Here is a 15,409-nt window from a genome sequence, read left to right as displayed (position 1 = left end):
ATAGAATCTCCTAGCTTTGTAATGAGGACCTCTATGATTTTCTCCATTCTTTCAAGCTTCCCTATGGAGTGAGGGTATACTTGCAAAATGCCCTTTTAATTTGATGAATCTTGCATCTGTCACCTTGAGATACCATATTTCTATCATGGACTGCAATTCACTCCTCTTTATTTCTTTCTTGGTGGATGTCACATTCTGCAAGGTAATAATGTAATGTCCTCACTCTGGAATATAATTTAATAATAAATAATAAAAATAAAAATAAAAATAAAAATATAAAAGAATATAACTAAATATAATTAAAATTTAATCCAGTTAATGAAGGGTCAAAAGACATGGAAGGAAAAGTTGCGACTCCCTCAAACATAAGATATAAAATGGAGAAGAGAACCTCATTTGAGGGGGTATATTTTGGAAATCAGAAGTGCAGATCTGATTTAAATAGGAGGGGTAGACCCGATTGTGAAAGGTTGTGTCCCTTTCAAAGGGCAGGAATAATGAAGGTTTGCACTCTTTCAAAGGGTGCTAATGGTGAAAGGGCGTGTCTCTTGCCAAAGGGCATACATGATGTAGAGGTGTGACCCCTCCTTCACATTGAGAGATATAAAGGGGAGGCATGAATACGATTCCTATCCGATAGCAGAAAAACAGCAGCAGAACTTTTCATATTCACAGCAGTTAGTGATTACTATAAGCGGATTGCAAAATTTCGAAAAGGAGAAATATCCGAGAAGAAGATCAAACGGAATAAAGAAAAAAAAGGAAAGACTCCAGGCAGTAACCTGGTCACACAAATCTGGTACTAATTTCCTATGCTGCAATCGTGTCTATAATAAACTTATGCACATTGGCAAATGTAATATATCACTGCTTTCATAAGTATTTCTGCGCATGATGAGTATTAGCAAATTCTGAGGAATCCTTGTTGATGATATATTGAATTCATATATGTGGAATAGTATTGTGAATTTGTTCTAGAAAGTTTCTAAGTATGATCGAAGGTGAGGAATCACAGTGAGGAAAACGGTGCTGGGGTTATCTTGTAGGCACACCACCTCATGGTTTGAGAACGAGGAGTCCCATGAGGCCAAGGGGGTTACAAAGGTGCTGCCCTTGGGCCTATGAAGAATAGATTTCCTGGGCACCTTACTGTAACAACCCTCATACCTTCTATAATGCTGAATGAATATGTAAACCATGGGTTATAGGACAGGTATGACAAGTGGAGGAAAACGGTGATAGGACACCTCACTAGGTAGGCCACCTCATTGATGGCATGGGCCACATGAGGTCAAGGGGGTTAAGCCGCCCTTGAGCCTAGGATAGAGGGTTTCTTGGGCACCACACTTGGTCATCTTATCCTGTTCCTATTCTATGACTAAGTTCTTTTAAAATGAATTCATGCTTTACCCAAATAAGTTCTTAGGATTTGTTATAATCATGTATTTTATAATTTTATATCTCCTAACTTGTCTACAGGGCTTCATTCAGAATAGTAGGTATCTCTAAATCTCATTCTACTCTATTTAGGGCATAAATTAGGTATCCATTTGTTGAGGACATTACATTGTTACATGGAATCATGGAAATTGGGGTTTAATGTTAATACTTATAAGTTTAGATGTTATTGTAACTTTTTACTTTCTAAATGATTATTAATATTATTGTAGGACCTAAACTCGGATTACTTTGAATCATGTATTACATTGATAATTTGTATAAAGTTGAAAATAAATTACCTTCTTAGACTGAAGTCAGAATTGTTATTCTAGGGCTTAAATTAAGGAGATTCCAAGAGGGGACATTACAAATAATTACCTTCTTTTGCACTAGTTGTTCAAGTTAAGGGCATCGATCAGCAAAATTGATCATATCCCCAAGAAAACGCCACAAACCAAGGAAAATAAGTGCTCTGATAGTTAAAATTACTACTACTCTCAAGAAATTGTGAAATTGTCTTCAGATTTGTAATGTTGAAGTTCTGAAACTGTTGCAGGTAATCAAATACATGAATTGAAAGTAGAACTATAACATGAAACAAAAAACCTATCTTACTAAGTTTTCAAGGAACCTTGGATGAGTTCAAACAAGCTTAGGTTGGGCTTTGATCCCAATTAGGGTCCAGCCTTGGTTCACCTAGGGTTTGGCCTTGGTGCAGACATTTGGCTTAGGTACATAAGAGATGTCCCTGGGTTGCACCTTGGGCAAGCCTTGGATGAATGCGACCAACTTATGTTGGGCTTCTATCCCAGTATGGGTCTAGCTTGTCTAGCTTGGACATTTGGTTTGGGTGCATATGAGATGCACTTGGGCCACCCTTTGGGCAAACTTGGGGAGAACCCACAGGGTTCCTAGGAAAATTGTTTGGGGACGACAATATATATACAGAGAGAGAGAGAGAGAGAGAGAGAGAGAGAGAGAGAGAGAGAGAGAGAGATTTTTACAAGTTAATGAGCAGTAGTATAACATGACATTGTTAAAATGATGTTTTTACAAGTTAATGAGCAGTAGTATAACATGACATTGTTAAAATGATGTTGGATGATGTTTGCAGAAGCTTTTATGCCAACCTCATTCCAAAATGAAATTGTTTGTTTGCACTTGTAAGATTTGGCTATGAAGGTAGCCACCCAAGATCTAGAGGCCTAATGATAAGCACAAGAACAAGAGAGAAATAATATGACAAGAATAAACTACATTCCCATCAAGAATGAATTAGAATTGATGTGAATATACATAAGAGACCCCTTGGTTAAATAGGCCAAGGTGAAACATGGGAAGGCATAAGATGATTACAACTGTCTTAATTTTATGACATGATACATAAAATGATAACTTAACACCCACCTAAGGTGGAAAAGTGCCAGTGTGATGTGTCCACTATAGGTGGATCACCCACCTAAGGTGGAAGTTCCACATGAGGTGGAAAGTGATAGTGTGATAAGTCCACTAAAGTTGGAAATGTCCTATGTGGTCCCTAAGTAAGCTTAAGTGAAAGGTGTAATTAGAACCTAGGTGAAGAACTAACAAGGTACATGTAATGTCCCCTGTTTATAGGTTATCAATTCCCAAAGGGAAACATACATTACTACGTACCATGTTATAGTACTTACGAATTAATGACTAGGGTTGCTCATAGTACAATTAGGCATTGTCCTTATTCAAGTCTAATCTTAATCGTCTTCTAATTTCTAATCTTGGATGAGAGACTTGCTTGTCTAGGGTGCGATGATACCATCTCCCTAATGCAGCCTAGATTACCGGAACCTCAGTCCATTCACCCTTGGAGCCCACAACCCAGATTTCAGGATCATGAGTTCTTTCACCCTTGGGGCTCATCTATCATGAGATGGTTTTACTCTGCCTCTCCCTAAAAGCATCACACCACTCAGGAAAAAGGAATTAGAACTGGTTAAGAGCTTGGGACTGTAAATATGTCAATATCTTTTTGTACTATGAATGTATATGAAATTAAGTATGACTGTCATACATATTGCAGTCTATATTAATAGTACTATTAAATTCTGCATAAGAACATTATCAGGCTTCATATAATAAGCATACATATTAAGCACATCCCCATGCATACCATCAAGAACAAGGATGTTACTGCCTGTAACTTAATAACAGTTCTGATCTGATCTGATCCATGGTGATGTCACTGGATGCTTTTGATTCCTTTCCTTTATATCTCTCAGTGTGAGGAAGAGGTCACACCTCTTCATTATGTATGCCCTTTGGCAAGAGACCCACCCTTTCACCATTAGCGCCCTTTGAAAGAGTGCAACTCTTCATTATTTCTGCCCTTTGATAGGCACACAACCTTTCACATCAGATCTGCACTTATTTAAATGAGATCTGCACTTCTCATTCCCAAATTATCCCCCCTTTAAATGAGTTCTCTTCTCCCGTTTATACCTCATATTTGGGGAGTCGCAACTTATCATTTCATGTCCTTTTACCATTCATTAACTTAACTATATTTTAATTATACTCTTTTATATTTTAATTTTTAATTTTATTTTTATTCTTTTGAATTTTAATTTTATTATCATTATTTACCACTAAATTCTATTTCAAAGTGAGGACATTACAATACAACACGTTAATTTCACTAAACATCCCCCCGTAAGTGCAACTTAGGGAGAATGTATACAAAAGCAAACAATGCGAGATGGGTTGTGACGACTAGGCCATGTTAGGTACCCATGTACAAATACAATGCAATCTCTCGCAAATAGAGAAAAGGAGAAAATTCAGTGGGAAAAAACTCCTCAAAAGAGATAAAAATACAAAATACTGTCAAGAAGAATGAAAAGGACAAAACCCAATGTGAGGAAAGATTCCCCCCCATAAGAGAGAAGATGAAGAGAGGCCATGAAGCCCCCCTCAATGTATAATGTGCACCAATGGTAGATGCTCCAAACTAGATGAAGAAGATGCTCCACGATTGTCGAACAATGTTCCTCCCCTTAGGAAGACACAAAACCAAAGGTGTATGAATGAAGTCTTCCCATTCCTATATGGAATATATAGGAAGAAAACTCAAGATTTATGGAGTCTTTGAAAGTTGCTCAAGTGCCCCCATGTCGATGTTGAAAGTTGCCCCCTCCAAATCATGTGTACTGGGCCACATTGTTGAAGAACACAATCCGAGATCTAGTGAAGAATGCAGAACAAGATTCAATGACTCAAGCATCTCCGCTCATGATAAAGAGACCTACAAATGTTGTGCCAAAGCATCCACGATCATGTAAAACTCAAAAGAATGATCATGTAGAGAATGAAGAAGAGGTTAGAGTGTTCCCTCACAACAACTAAAGAAGGATCATCTCCATCAAAGAGAAGATGAATATGATCAAAGCTGCCTTCCAAATCTGCAAAATAGAACTACACAAACAAATCTGGAATGTTTGTCAAGTATTCATCCCAGGGAACTATATTTGGAAGACAATGTGTATCTTGCTGCACTGAATCACAAGAAGCCAAAACTGTAGCAACACAAGCATCATCGGGAGCAATAGATGTGATCTCAATAGGAGGAAATCGAATGCAAGGTTCAAGAATTGGATAACATGCGAGAATACCCAAGTTCAAGTAACCAATGTTCTCCTCAGTATTTGAATCCACACTAGAAGTGTGATCATCATCTAAAGAATCAAAGTCATCAATAGGAACAAAGTTTAAAAAGTAGTACAACTGAGATGCATGATCCCCTACCCCAGTAGCAATGATAGCTCCACTCTCCAAGTTTTTGATAATAACTAAATCAGGAGTGAACTTCACAACTTCCTTGCTGCACCATGAGTGCTTTAATAGATGGAAAGGAGATTATTTGTCAAGTGAGGTACACACAACACATCATTGAAAGTGCCATCCCCAATATCAATAGATCCCCTCCCAATTACATTCATATATGTAGGATTTCCCATCAAAATAGGTGGGCATGTTGCAAGGCTCAAATGAAGAGAACATAGATTGTGAAGATGCCATATGATGAGAAGCTCCTAAATCAGAAGCCATATCCCTGAATCATGACCTGTAGTAGCACAAAGAGCTTGTCCTTTGTTCTTACTTGTCCCAAAGTGTGACTCTTTCCCTTATCAAATTCTGTTTGATGTGAAGAAGAATCTAAAGGAGACATTCTAGAAGGCAAATTGATTCTATTCTTCTCAAGAAGATGCTTCAATTCATCAATATCCTTCTTATAGCAATGGTGTTCATGTCCTAACTTTTTGCAATATGTACAAGTAGGCTTCTCCTTTTTAAACGAGCCCCCCTTAGGAGAGGATGTAGAATCTCCTTGTTGAGAAGAGGAAGATTGTGCTCTATTCTTGTGTGGCTTTGGTTTGTTCTTAGATTGCTTCTGCCTCTTGTTGGATCTTATCTCATTACTAGCCACCAAAGCATGTGACTTGGATGACTTGAGAATACCCATTGTGATCAACTTTGCTTGTTCAAGCATCAACATCTCAGTGATTGAATCAAAGGATGTAGTATAGACACTCCTTGTAGTCAATTGATGAGTGTAGAAACTAGAAACAGAAGCTACGTACTTTGAAAGAAGCTTGTCCAACAAATTAAGACCAATTGTGCATCCTTCTTATCAATACCACAATCTTTGCTCTTAGCTCATTTGCCTATGTTACAGAGTCTTGGATTGTATCAAAATTCTTAGAATCAATATTAATGGGATCATTACCAAGTTTGTATCCCCTGGTCTCATCAACTTTACCATACAATTGAGCAATTTTATCCCAAACATCTTAACTATTCTAAACTTATCAATATGAAAGATAAGATTAGTTGATACATATTTCCTTAATGTTTTAAGAGGTGTAGTACTTTTAATGAGCCAATTCATTTATTTTTCATGTTGCATACCCACCTTGCCTCCCCTCGCCCGAAAAAAAATGACCACTTGCAAAACAAAGGCAAGGTGGACTTTTGATTTCAGTGATTACAATTGCCACAATTAGGCTATACTAAATTGTGATCTATGCATTACATTTGCCAAAAAAAAGCAAAATAAGGCCATATTATGAAATTGAAATTTTTTATCACAATGATTACAAATTGATAGCGCCACTGTGAAATACGAGGAAGATTATGCACTTTAAAAAAAAATTGCACTTGGAAAGGAGCCCAAATGAAGCCTCCTAAGTTGCAAAAACAAGGTTCACACAATTTTCTGAAAAATCTGTGTACGAAAATTAGAATACACTCGCACCACTGCGAAGAGCATGCAATTGTACTTCAAATTTTAAAAAATGCCTACAAGTAGCCCGGATGATTGAGATATCGTTGTTTGAAAATTAGCTATGTATTTATGACGCTCGTATTGTTGTGACACCTCCAAAGTTCAAATGCCTATACATTTGGCCTCCAGAGTCCAATTTGGATGAAACAAAAAGCAAAACTGACTTTCTTAGACCTTTTGAATCTAATGGTGACTTTAGATTTGACCCAACAAGCTCTGATTTTTACTTGCAATACAAAGGTCACGAAAATAAGAAACCCCAAAATGTACCAAAAATCTCTCAAAAAGATTAACCAATGACACTCTAAAAGCTTTGATACCATGTAAGATTTGGCTATGCAGGTAGCCCTCTAAGATCTAGAGGCCTAATGGAAAGCACAAGAATAAGAGATAAATAATACGACAAGAAGAAACTGTATTCCCATGAAGAATGCATTAGAATTGATATGAATGTACATAGGAGACCCCTTGGTTAAATAGGCTAAGGTGAAACATAGGAAGGCATAAGATTATGACAAGTGTTCAGCTAAAGAGGAACTCGCAACCTATTGAAATTGGAAAGAAAACCAACAAAACTTAACATTAAAAAATGTTAAAGAATGTTAAAGAATGTTAAGTACTAAAATCTACAATACAAATATTAAAAATAAAAAGTAAAAAAAAGTTGTGATAGAATCTTGATTGCAATAGGTTGGAGAAACAAATAATCTTGACCATGGAGGTACCACCATGTATGAGCACCCATTTTGGATTGGTCATTAATAGCACAAGGACTCTGATCGGCTCTCGAGATGAACATGCCAAACTCTCTTCTAACATTTTCCAGCACTTCCAGATCTGAGAAGAGTAGCAAATACCCGCTTGTACCCATTAGCAACTTCAATATCTCTATATGGTGGAGTATCTCAGTATCAGTGCTTTTTGGCAAGAATCAATGAAGTTGGCTGGAACGAAACTTGATCATAGCACTAGTTATCATCCTCAAACGGATGGTCAAACTGAAATTGTAAATAAGTGGTTTGAAGGCTATTTAAGGAATTATGTTTCGGGTCAGCAAAAAGCATGGGCAAGATGGTTACATTTGGCAGAATTTTGTTACAATACTACATATCACATGAGCATTGGCATGACCCCTTTTAAAGCTTTGTATGGGTATGAAGCTTCTACATTTGTGGATTTGATCTTTTTAGATTCTAGAGTCCCAAAAGCTCTTGAGTGGGCTAAAGAAAATCAAGATATCCTCAAAGCACTCAAGGAGAATATTCAGATTGCACAGGAGTAGTAGAAGAAATATGCTGATCAGCACCGAGTTGAGAGGTCTTTTGAGGTGGGATACTTGGTATTTGTGCATCTTCAGCCTTATAGACAATCTTCAATGAAGATGAGTGGGGCAGGAAAGCTTAAACCCAAATTTTATGGGCCTTTCAAGGTGACTAAGTGAATTGGTGAAGTGGCTTATGAGCTGGAGCTGCCATCTACTAGTAAGATTCATAATGTATTCCATGTGTCATTCCTCAAAAAGGCACTTGGACAGCATGGATGAAGAGGAATAAGGTAATTTCTGAATATCTTATCAAATGGAAAAACTTGCCCTGGGAGGATGCAACATGGGAAGGAGAAGAGATTCTTAAGCATCCTAGTCTTCAAATGCTTGAGGACAAGCGTTCTATGGGTGGGGAGGACTGTAAACTCTTCAACTCAAATCAAGATGCTTAGCTGTAATTTGGCTGTCCTTTCCTTGGATTACCCAAGAGGAAGAGGATGTAGAGCATCATTGGGTGAGATATGGGGTCCTTGGCTTGTTCTAATTTCTGATTTTAAGTTGAGTGCACGTCTTTTGATGCAACTTAAGTTATCTTTAAGTGAATTTAAGTTATTTTAAGTTGGACACGTCTTTTTAGGCAATTTTAAGTGATGCCTAGCCAAGGGACTTAAGTGTCCCCTCTTTTATGTACTTAAGTGAATTAAAACATGTGACGAAAGCCAAGATGGGCCCCAGCTTCAAGAGTTCTTATTGCTGCACATTTTAGGTTTTTATTTTGGAGCCTTGGATTAAGAGGTGGACTATCAAGGGTGAAGATTGATTCTTCTTTTTAGAAGTAGTTATAAATCACCCTTAAGGACTCATTTGAGAGGATTATGTGATGAAGATTTTTGTTTATTGGTGCTGCAACTTGGCTTGAGGATTGAAACCCTTAAGTATCCCTAATTTCAGTGAGACATATGGGCTCTCCCTAGTTGAAAGAGTGTGTTTTAGTGGAAGAACTCTGGTTTGTGAAACCCTAGCACATTATTGTTTCTGGGCTGCAAGTATTCATCAGGTTTGGAGACCAAATTGGAGGAGAATCTCAATGCTGGAGACTCGGATCTGGAATTATCTACAGCTGCAAACCATCAATTTCTGAGCACTTTACAGATGGCTACTGAAGAGCACTTAAGACAGACCTAGTGTTGACGATTTTGGAAGCCTAGGGCCACTTTGAGGGTCGGCTAGGGTTGGAAATTATTCTGAACCTGTTTTGAGGTATTTACCGTATTTTTGGTATTAAAATCTGCATATTTATCTCTGCAAGACATTGTATCTCAATTTTGTAAATTCTGGGTAGTAAGAAGGGTTTTTTTAATTGTATATTCTAGCTCAGAAATAATATAATGTCTATATCTTTTAGCTGCACAATTCAGATCTGAAATCTAATCAGAATTCTGGTTTTGAATTGAAAATATTTACATGCAAGTAAATTTCCAGATTTTGTGCCCTAGTTTTCAGAAATTTTTGTGTTTTTTTTAGCACCCATATTTGGGGATACTACATTGATGCATGTCTTATGACAGCTCCAGTAGTATTTCATATGTGACACCAAACTATATGATGAATTTGGCCTTTTGATTGACCTTATCAATCCTTTGCCTCTCCTTGGCATGTAATGCATGTCTTGTGACAGCTAGAACAACTAAATATATCCCACAAATGCTTAAGCACAATTGTTTCCCACAAGGTTGCATGGGTATGGGGGTACTTCGAGATGCCGGAGATTGGTACTGGTACCGGTACCGGTACCGGTACAACTATTTTAACAAAATAGGAGACGAGGGTACTTGGAGATGCCAATTTTTTTTTAATATAATTTAATAATTTATAGAAAATTTGAAAATATAATGACATTGAACTTTAAGAATTAACATTAACTTCAAAGTTTAGGTACATAAATGTGAAATGAGTCAAATCAAAATGTCATACAATCATTGTGTCAAAGTTTCAAATTGATTAGTGATTACATATTGAAAATAGCTTGGTAAGCAGCAAGCTGATACACAAACAAAAAACTGTAAACAAAAATTAGAAATCTTATATCTATCATCTACTCATCTTCGCCATGATCATCCATAACAAGGTCCTCAACTATGAGGCTCTCCAAATAGTCATCACTCTCAAATTCAGGTTCTTCTGATGGTAGCAGCTAGTCCATCTGTTTCAACCACTTCATCGACAATGGCTGCAACTTCTCCATTAGGTGAAATTTGATCCCATTTTGCTGAAGGACCCTCATTGTATTTAGGATCTACACGAGAGAGAAGATGAAGTGAGCTATGAATGTACAACAGGTTCTCTGCATTCTTTGATCCTAATCGGTTCCTCTTTAGTGAATGAATGAACCCATAAGTACAACAATTTCTCTCACAAGATGGAGAGCTGGTTACTTGTGAGAGCAATCGTATTGCAAATGATTGCAATTTAGGGGTTTCACCTCCATTGTTCCATCACCACTCTATAGGGTCTTTCTTTACTTACATATCATATATAGCTTCCACAGAAGCAAAATCACCTTGCCCACGTGAAAACTTATTCCATTGAGTCCTCATAATTGAAGCTTCCTCTCCTCGGCCATAAATCTTTTTAACCGCAGTCTAAAATCCCTTCATTACCTCTCTATCTTGATGTGGAACCCTCTTTTTTTTCACTTCGATATCATACCATTTAGGATCAAGGGCATAGGCATCGCAATGAAGAGGTGTGTTATGTTTGTTCCACCTTCCATGTAACTTTTCCTCTATCAAAGGATATAGAGAAATATCTTTTGCATCCGTTATCTTCTTTACTCTTTCACATATGGAATCAATTGCTTCATAAACCTCTCCCAAACAAGTATTGTTTGAATCTGCAAATCTGATCACCTCACATATGGGCTTAATAATGTCCACAACAAACTTAACATCAGCCCAAAAATGCTCATCAAGGACCATACCTCTCACCCCAATTGCAATATTGGATGTAGATTGTCTCCAACCTGCCCATGCATCACTAACAACCGTGGAACACAAAACTCTTTTGACTTCACAATGGTAGTCAAGAAGAATGAAGTAAGAAGCAAAACATGTATCAACAGGTTTGAGAAGTTCCACCTTGGCAAATTTACGATAAATGGCTTGTGTATGGTGATGGTTACATATGAACATTTGTATCTTTTTGCCTTTCTTTATGAGATCTGAAATCCATTGGAACTTGCCAATATTTTTAAGTGCATTATTCAATGAATGCACACATCATGGTGTCCAAAATATCTGCGTATGCCTCTTTTGCACCAACATGCCTGCTACTTTACAAACAAGGGCAGCATGAATAACAACTTGGACCATGTGATGCTCCCACCTCCTCAATGTTGTCACATAGCTGGTTATGAAGAAATTTTGCCTTTTTTTCTTGCCTTGAACAATCTATTGCCTTAAAAACATAAGGCCCTTTGCTGCATGTTACCATGATATTAAGTAGTGGATGATTTCTAGCATCTGTCCACCCATCCATCACAATACTACATCCTTCTTGAGCCCACACTCTTTTCAATGGTGCAGTTTGTTCCTCAAATCGAGTTTTTTCTTTATCAACTAGAGTAGTACGAAACTTTTTATAGCTTGCTGGTGCATTATTGATAGCATGAACCATCTCTCTATAGATTGGTGAGCGGGCAACATTAAATAGTATTCCATTTGCATAGAAGAATCGTCTAATTGCTGCATCAATTGCTTCTCGACCTTGCACATCAAACAATCTTCCAATGGCGTTTGAGCTGCCAAAATCTTCCAATTGCTTCTCGACCTTGCACATCAAACAGTCTTTTGTGACCTTCTTCAGTTGTTACATCTCTAGAAGTCACATCCAAAATCGAACATTCATTCGACTCGCATTATGGTTTACCCCTAAGTTTTTAATGTTTGACGGTAAAACTGAAATCGTAAAACTGAATATTAAAATATAAATACCTTTTTTTTAGACAACAAATCCGAAATTGTGTGCCTTGAATCAGACCCTTGCACATAGAAAATGGCTTCCGATGTTTGTTGCCTGCAAAAACCCTTTGCGCGGTGTATGAAATGGTTCCGGACGTGTTTGTTTTTAGCCCGCGGCAGTGCTTTGACACACCAAAAAAGTCGCGTTTTTAGGGTTTTTCACTTTTTCTGGTCAGGATACTTGCTTCCGACTCACGCCCAAGTCTCCCAAACACACCAGTGAACCCTTAGATGCCTCCAGCACTAGATATGCGAACCCGTACTTGAGACCCGTACAAGGTGCTTGGGGAGACGTTTCCTTGCTACCTTGGTTTCCCAAGCTGAATAATTTTTTCTGCTCAGCAGTTGAGAGTTAGGAAGCATTATTTTATAAGCATTTGAAGTCATTTTGCAAAATATGAGGGTTCCTCATCTCTCCAACAGGTGCCCCTGAAGTTGTTCCTTGTACCCAAGACGAGACCTCAAATGCATGTGACAACAAAATGATATGTGGTACCTCGATAGTCTGTGAAAGGGATTTGTGCTGTCAATGACAAATATTTAGTGTCAGTGCATGGAAGTCCAAGCTTTCTATATACTTCTTGATGACCTGCTTCAGATTTTATAGCCAAACAACTGTTCATAGATTGATAAGAAATGGAATGAATGATGCACTTTTGTTTCTCCTGTACTGCTACTCGGCAGTTATAGGGATGATGCTGTAGATGCTGTTGTTGCTACTGTATACTAGTTGTTAGATATAATAATTCAATATGAAAACATTATCTACAAATGTGAATCAGAAGCATTGTTTGTACCAAACGTTGCTTATGTGCTGTGAAATGTAACGAAAAATTAAGAAACTCGCTTACCTCAAACTTTTGAAGTTTTTCTGTAACTGAGTTGGCACAGTTTCTTTCTTTACATGTATGCTAGAGCAAAAAAAAATATTCGTGGCTTTTGGGGATTGACTTCTAGCTTTTACAAATTAAATGAGGGCTTTGGCAGACTTTTATGACAGCAAATTCTTACTTTCTCTGGGCACTCCCATTTGTATGCAGTCTCCAATGCTATCTCTCATCCCCTGCTTTGAGAGAACACATGAATCAGCAAGCTTTTTATTCTCTCACCACTTGATCCACTGAGCCACTTGATACCCGACATCTTTTTGAACCTTTACTTTCAATCAATCTGTTTTCTGCTCATCATTGGAGGCTAAAATGGTTCTCTCTTTAACTTCACAGGGGCTGAATTCTTAATTCTCTTTATATTTGCAGGAGAACTGGGCGCTCTTATACTGTTTTGGAGCCTGAGGTTCAAATGTGTTATAGAAGAAAAAAAATAAATACATATATATAGATGTTGGTTACTCGTTAAGTGACCATTCAATCAGTAATAACTGACTACTATAGTTATTGTTTATTATTAAGTTTGTTACTGCATACTGTGATACTTAAATTCTAACATTCCTTTAATCCATAGATGGAGCACGGCTTCTCTTTCTTTATGCCTCTGTGTTAATATATGTACACACACTTCGTTACTTTATACCCCTAAATATGGTTCTCTTGCATCCTTCTATGTTCTTTATGTTGATTAAGAATCGGCATCTTAATGTTTTGAACCAGCATTAATATGTTTATGGTTTGACTGCAGACGTGAAAGCAAAGAACTTCAAAACAAGGAAGTAGCTCTGAAGAAAGCAGCTGCTAAGGGTAGCAAGGCAGAACAGAAAACCAAGAAAAAACAAGTGGAAGATGAAATTGCTAAACTGGATGCTAAAATGAAAGCTCGTCATACAAAAGAGCTTTCATCATTAGGCTACAAAAGCAATGACTCTAAGGATCTTGACAACCTGGTAAAGGCTGTGGCAGGTGTATCTGTCACAAGCACAGGGCATTTGTGGAAGCCAACTAAGAGTGTAAAGCGGCGTGAAAAGATAGCACAACAGGAGGCAGAACGTGAACAAAGAATACAAGAAGAACAAGGTAACATAATCAGCGACCGTGTGCTTGAAAATGAACGGTTGCAGCAGAAACTTCAGCCACTTGGGTTGTTATTATATGAAATCAAGCCTGATGGTCACTGCCTCTACAGGGCTGTAGAGAACCAGTTATCACTTTACCCACTTCAGTGCCAGTATTCATATCAACAACTTAGAGAAATGGCTGCTGATTATATGCGAAACCATGCGGAAGATTTTCTGCCATTTTTTTTATCTGATTCTGAAAATGATACTGAATTAAATGATAATATGCAGGAAAGATTTGAAAAGTATTGTAGGGAGGTTGAATCCACTGCAGCCTGGGGAGGTCAGCTTGAGTTAGGAGCTCTTGCTCATTCATTGAGAAAACACATGGTTATATTTGCTGGGAACTTTCCAGATGTTGAAATGGGGAAGGAGTACAAGTCTGAAAATGAAGGTGGCCTATCTGCTAATCCAAGTATAATGCTCTCTTACCACAAACATGCATATGGATTGGGGGAACATTATAATTCAGTTGTTCCTATTCAAGGCACTGCGTCGTCATGATTTTAGTGGTGTCTTCTTGGAATCTTCTGTCGCAACTATTAGTTTGACTGGGTCCATTATGGCATTCTGCATTTCTTTCTGAGCTATTATTTTATTTTAAGATGGCATATTTGCCTGTTAATTTGTAGGATTCTAAAATTGATCCTTAGATTCTTAGAAAATTTCACATAGCTTTCATGCTTGTCCTGTGAACATTATTCAAATTCTCCATTATCACAGTTGTTTCCAGGCTGCATTTTATTAGGTTTGGAAGGCTAATGTTAATGGTTTAGTGAAGAAGAGAAACTGGAGACGTCGGTCTAATTGTGGGAAGAGGGGACAATAATATTTTTTGTTAAAGACAACTTATTCTAGTTGTCAAAATCTCGAGTGTCAATAAAAGGAGGTTGTCTTGTTGACATTGTTTGTCTCTTTGCAGAAGGTGACCAGAGCTTCATATTTTTGAAACTTATTTGGATGTGATAAATATTTAGTAAACTGGTGATGCTGTAGTTATTAGAATGTGGAAATAGTGCCGCATCTGTCTTCGTTCAGAATCTGACCCAAGATGCTCTATTTCTATTATTATGTGATATTTTTAAATTTATTTGAATGTACCAATCAAAAAAAATAAAATTATTTGAATGTGACAAATATTAGGAATAACTAGATGATACTGCAGTCATTTGAATCTGGAAGTAAGTTTTTGGAGTGATTTGTTGTGCAAAATAAATAAAATAAATTTTTGCTGATAAAAGCTTTTATTAGATAAAGCTTTGTGTTGCGGTCTCATTAGTGCAGTCCATTAAATCTGGAAGTAGCTGTGTAGTGTTTACGCACAATCAAATTGTAATAGAGGGCATTGCTTGTGTACT

At 37.4% G+C, this 15,409-nt stretch overlaps 1 protein-coding gene across 1 annotated transcript in view; it reads left to right on the top strand.

The window, feature by feature from the left end:
- Positions 1 to 14,953, top strand: part of LOC131029967 (OVARIAN TUMOR DOMAIN-containing deubiquitinating enzyme 5) — a 45,214-nt gene extending 30,261 nt beyond the window's left edge. The window contains exon 2 of the mRNA XM_057960651.2: positions 13,679 to 14,953. Coding sequence (XP_057816634.1) covers positions 13,679 to 14,555 — 877 coding nt within the window. The 3' untranslated portion in view covers positions 14,556 to 14,953. The remainder of the gene's footprint in view (positions 1 to 13,678) is intronic.
- The last annotated feature ends 456 nt before the right edge of the window (positions 14,954 to 15,409 follow it).

This window comes from Cryptomeria japonica, chromosome 10 (genome assembly GCF_030272615.1).
Source record: "Cryptomeria japonica chromosome 10, Sugi_1.0, whole genome shotgun sequence".
NCBI classification, from domain to species: domain Eukaryota; kingdom Viridiplantae; phylum Streptophyta; class Pinopsida; order Cupressales; family Cupressaceae; genus Cryptomeria; species Cryptomeria japonica.
This window is presented reverse-complemented; position numbering and strand designations above follow the sequence as displayed.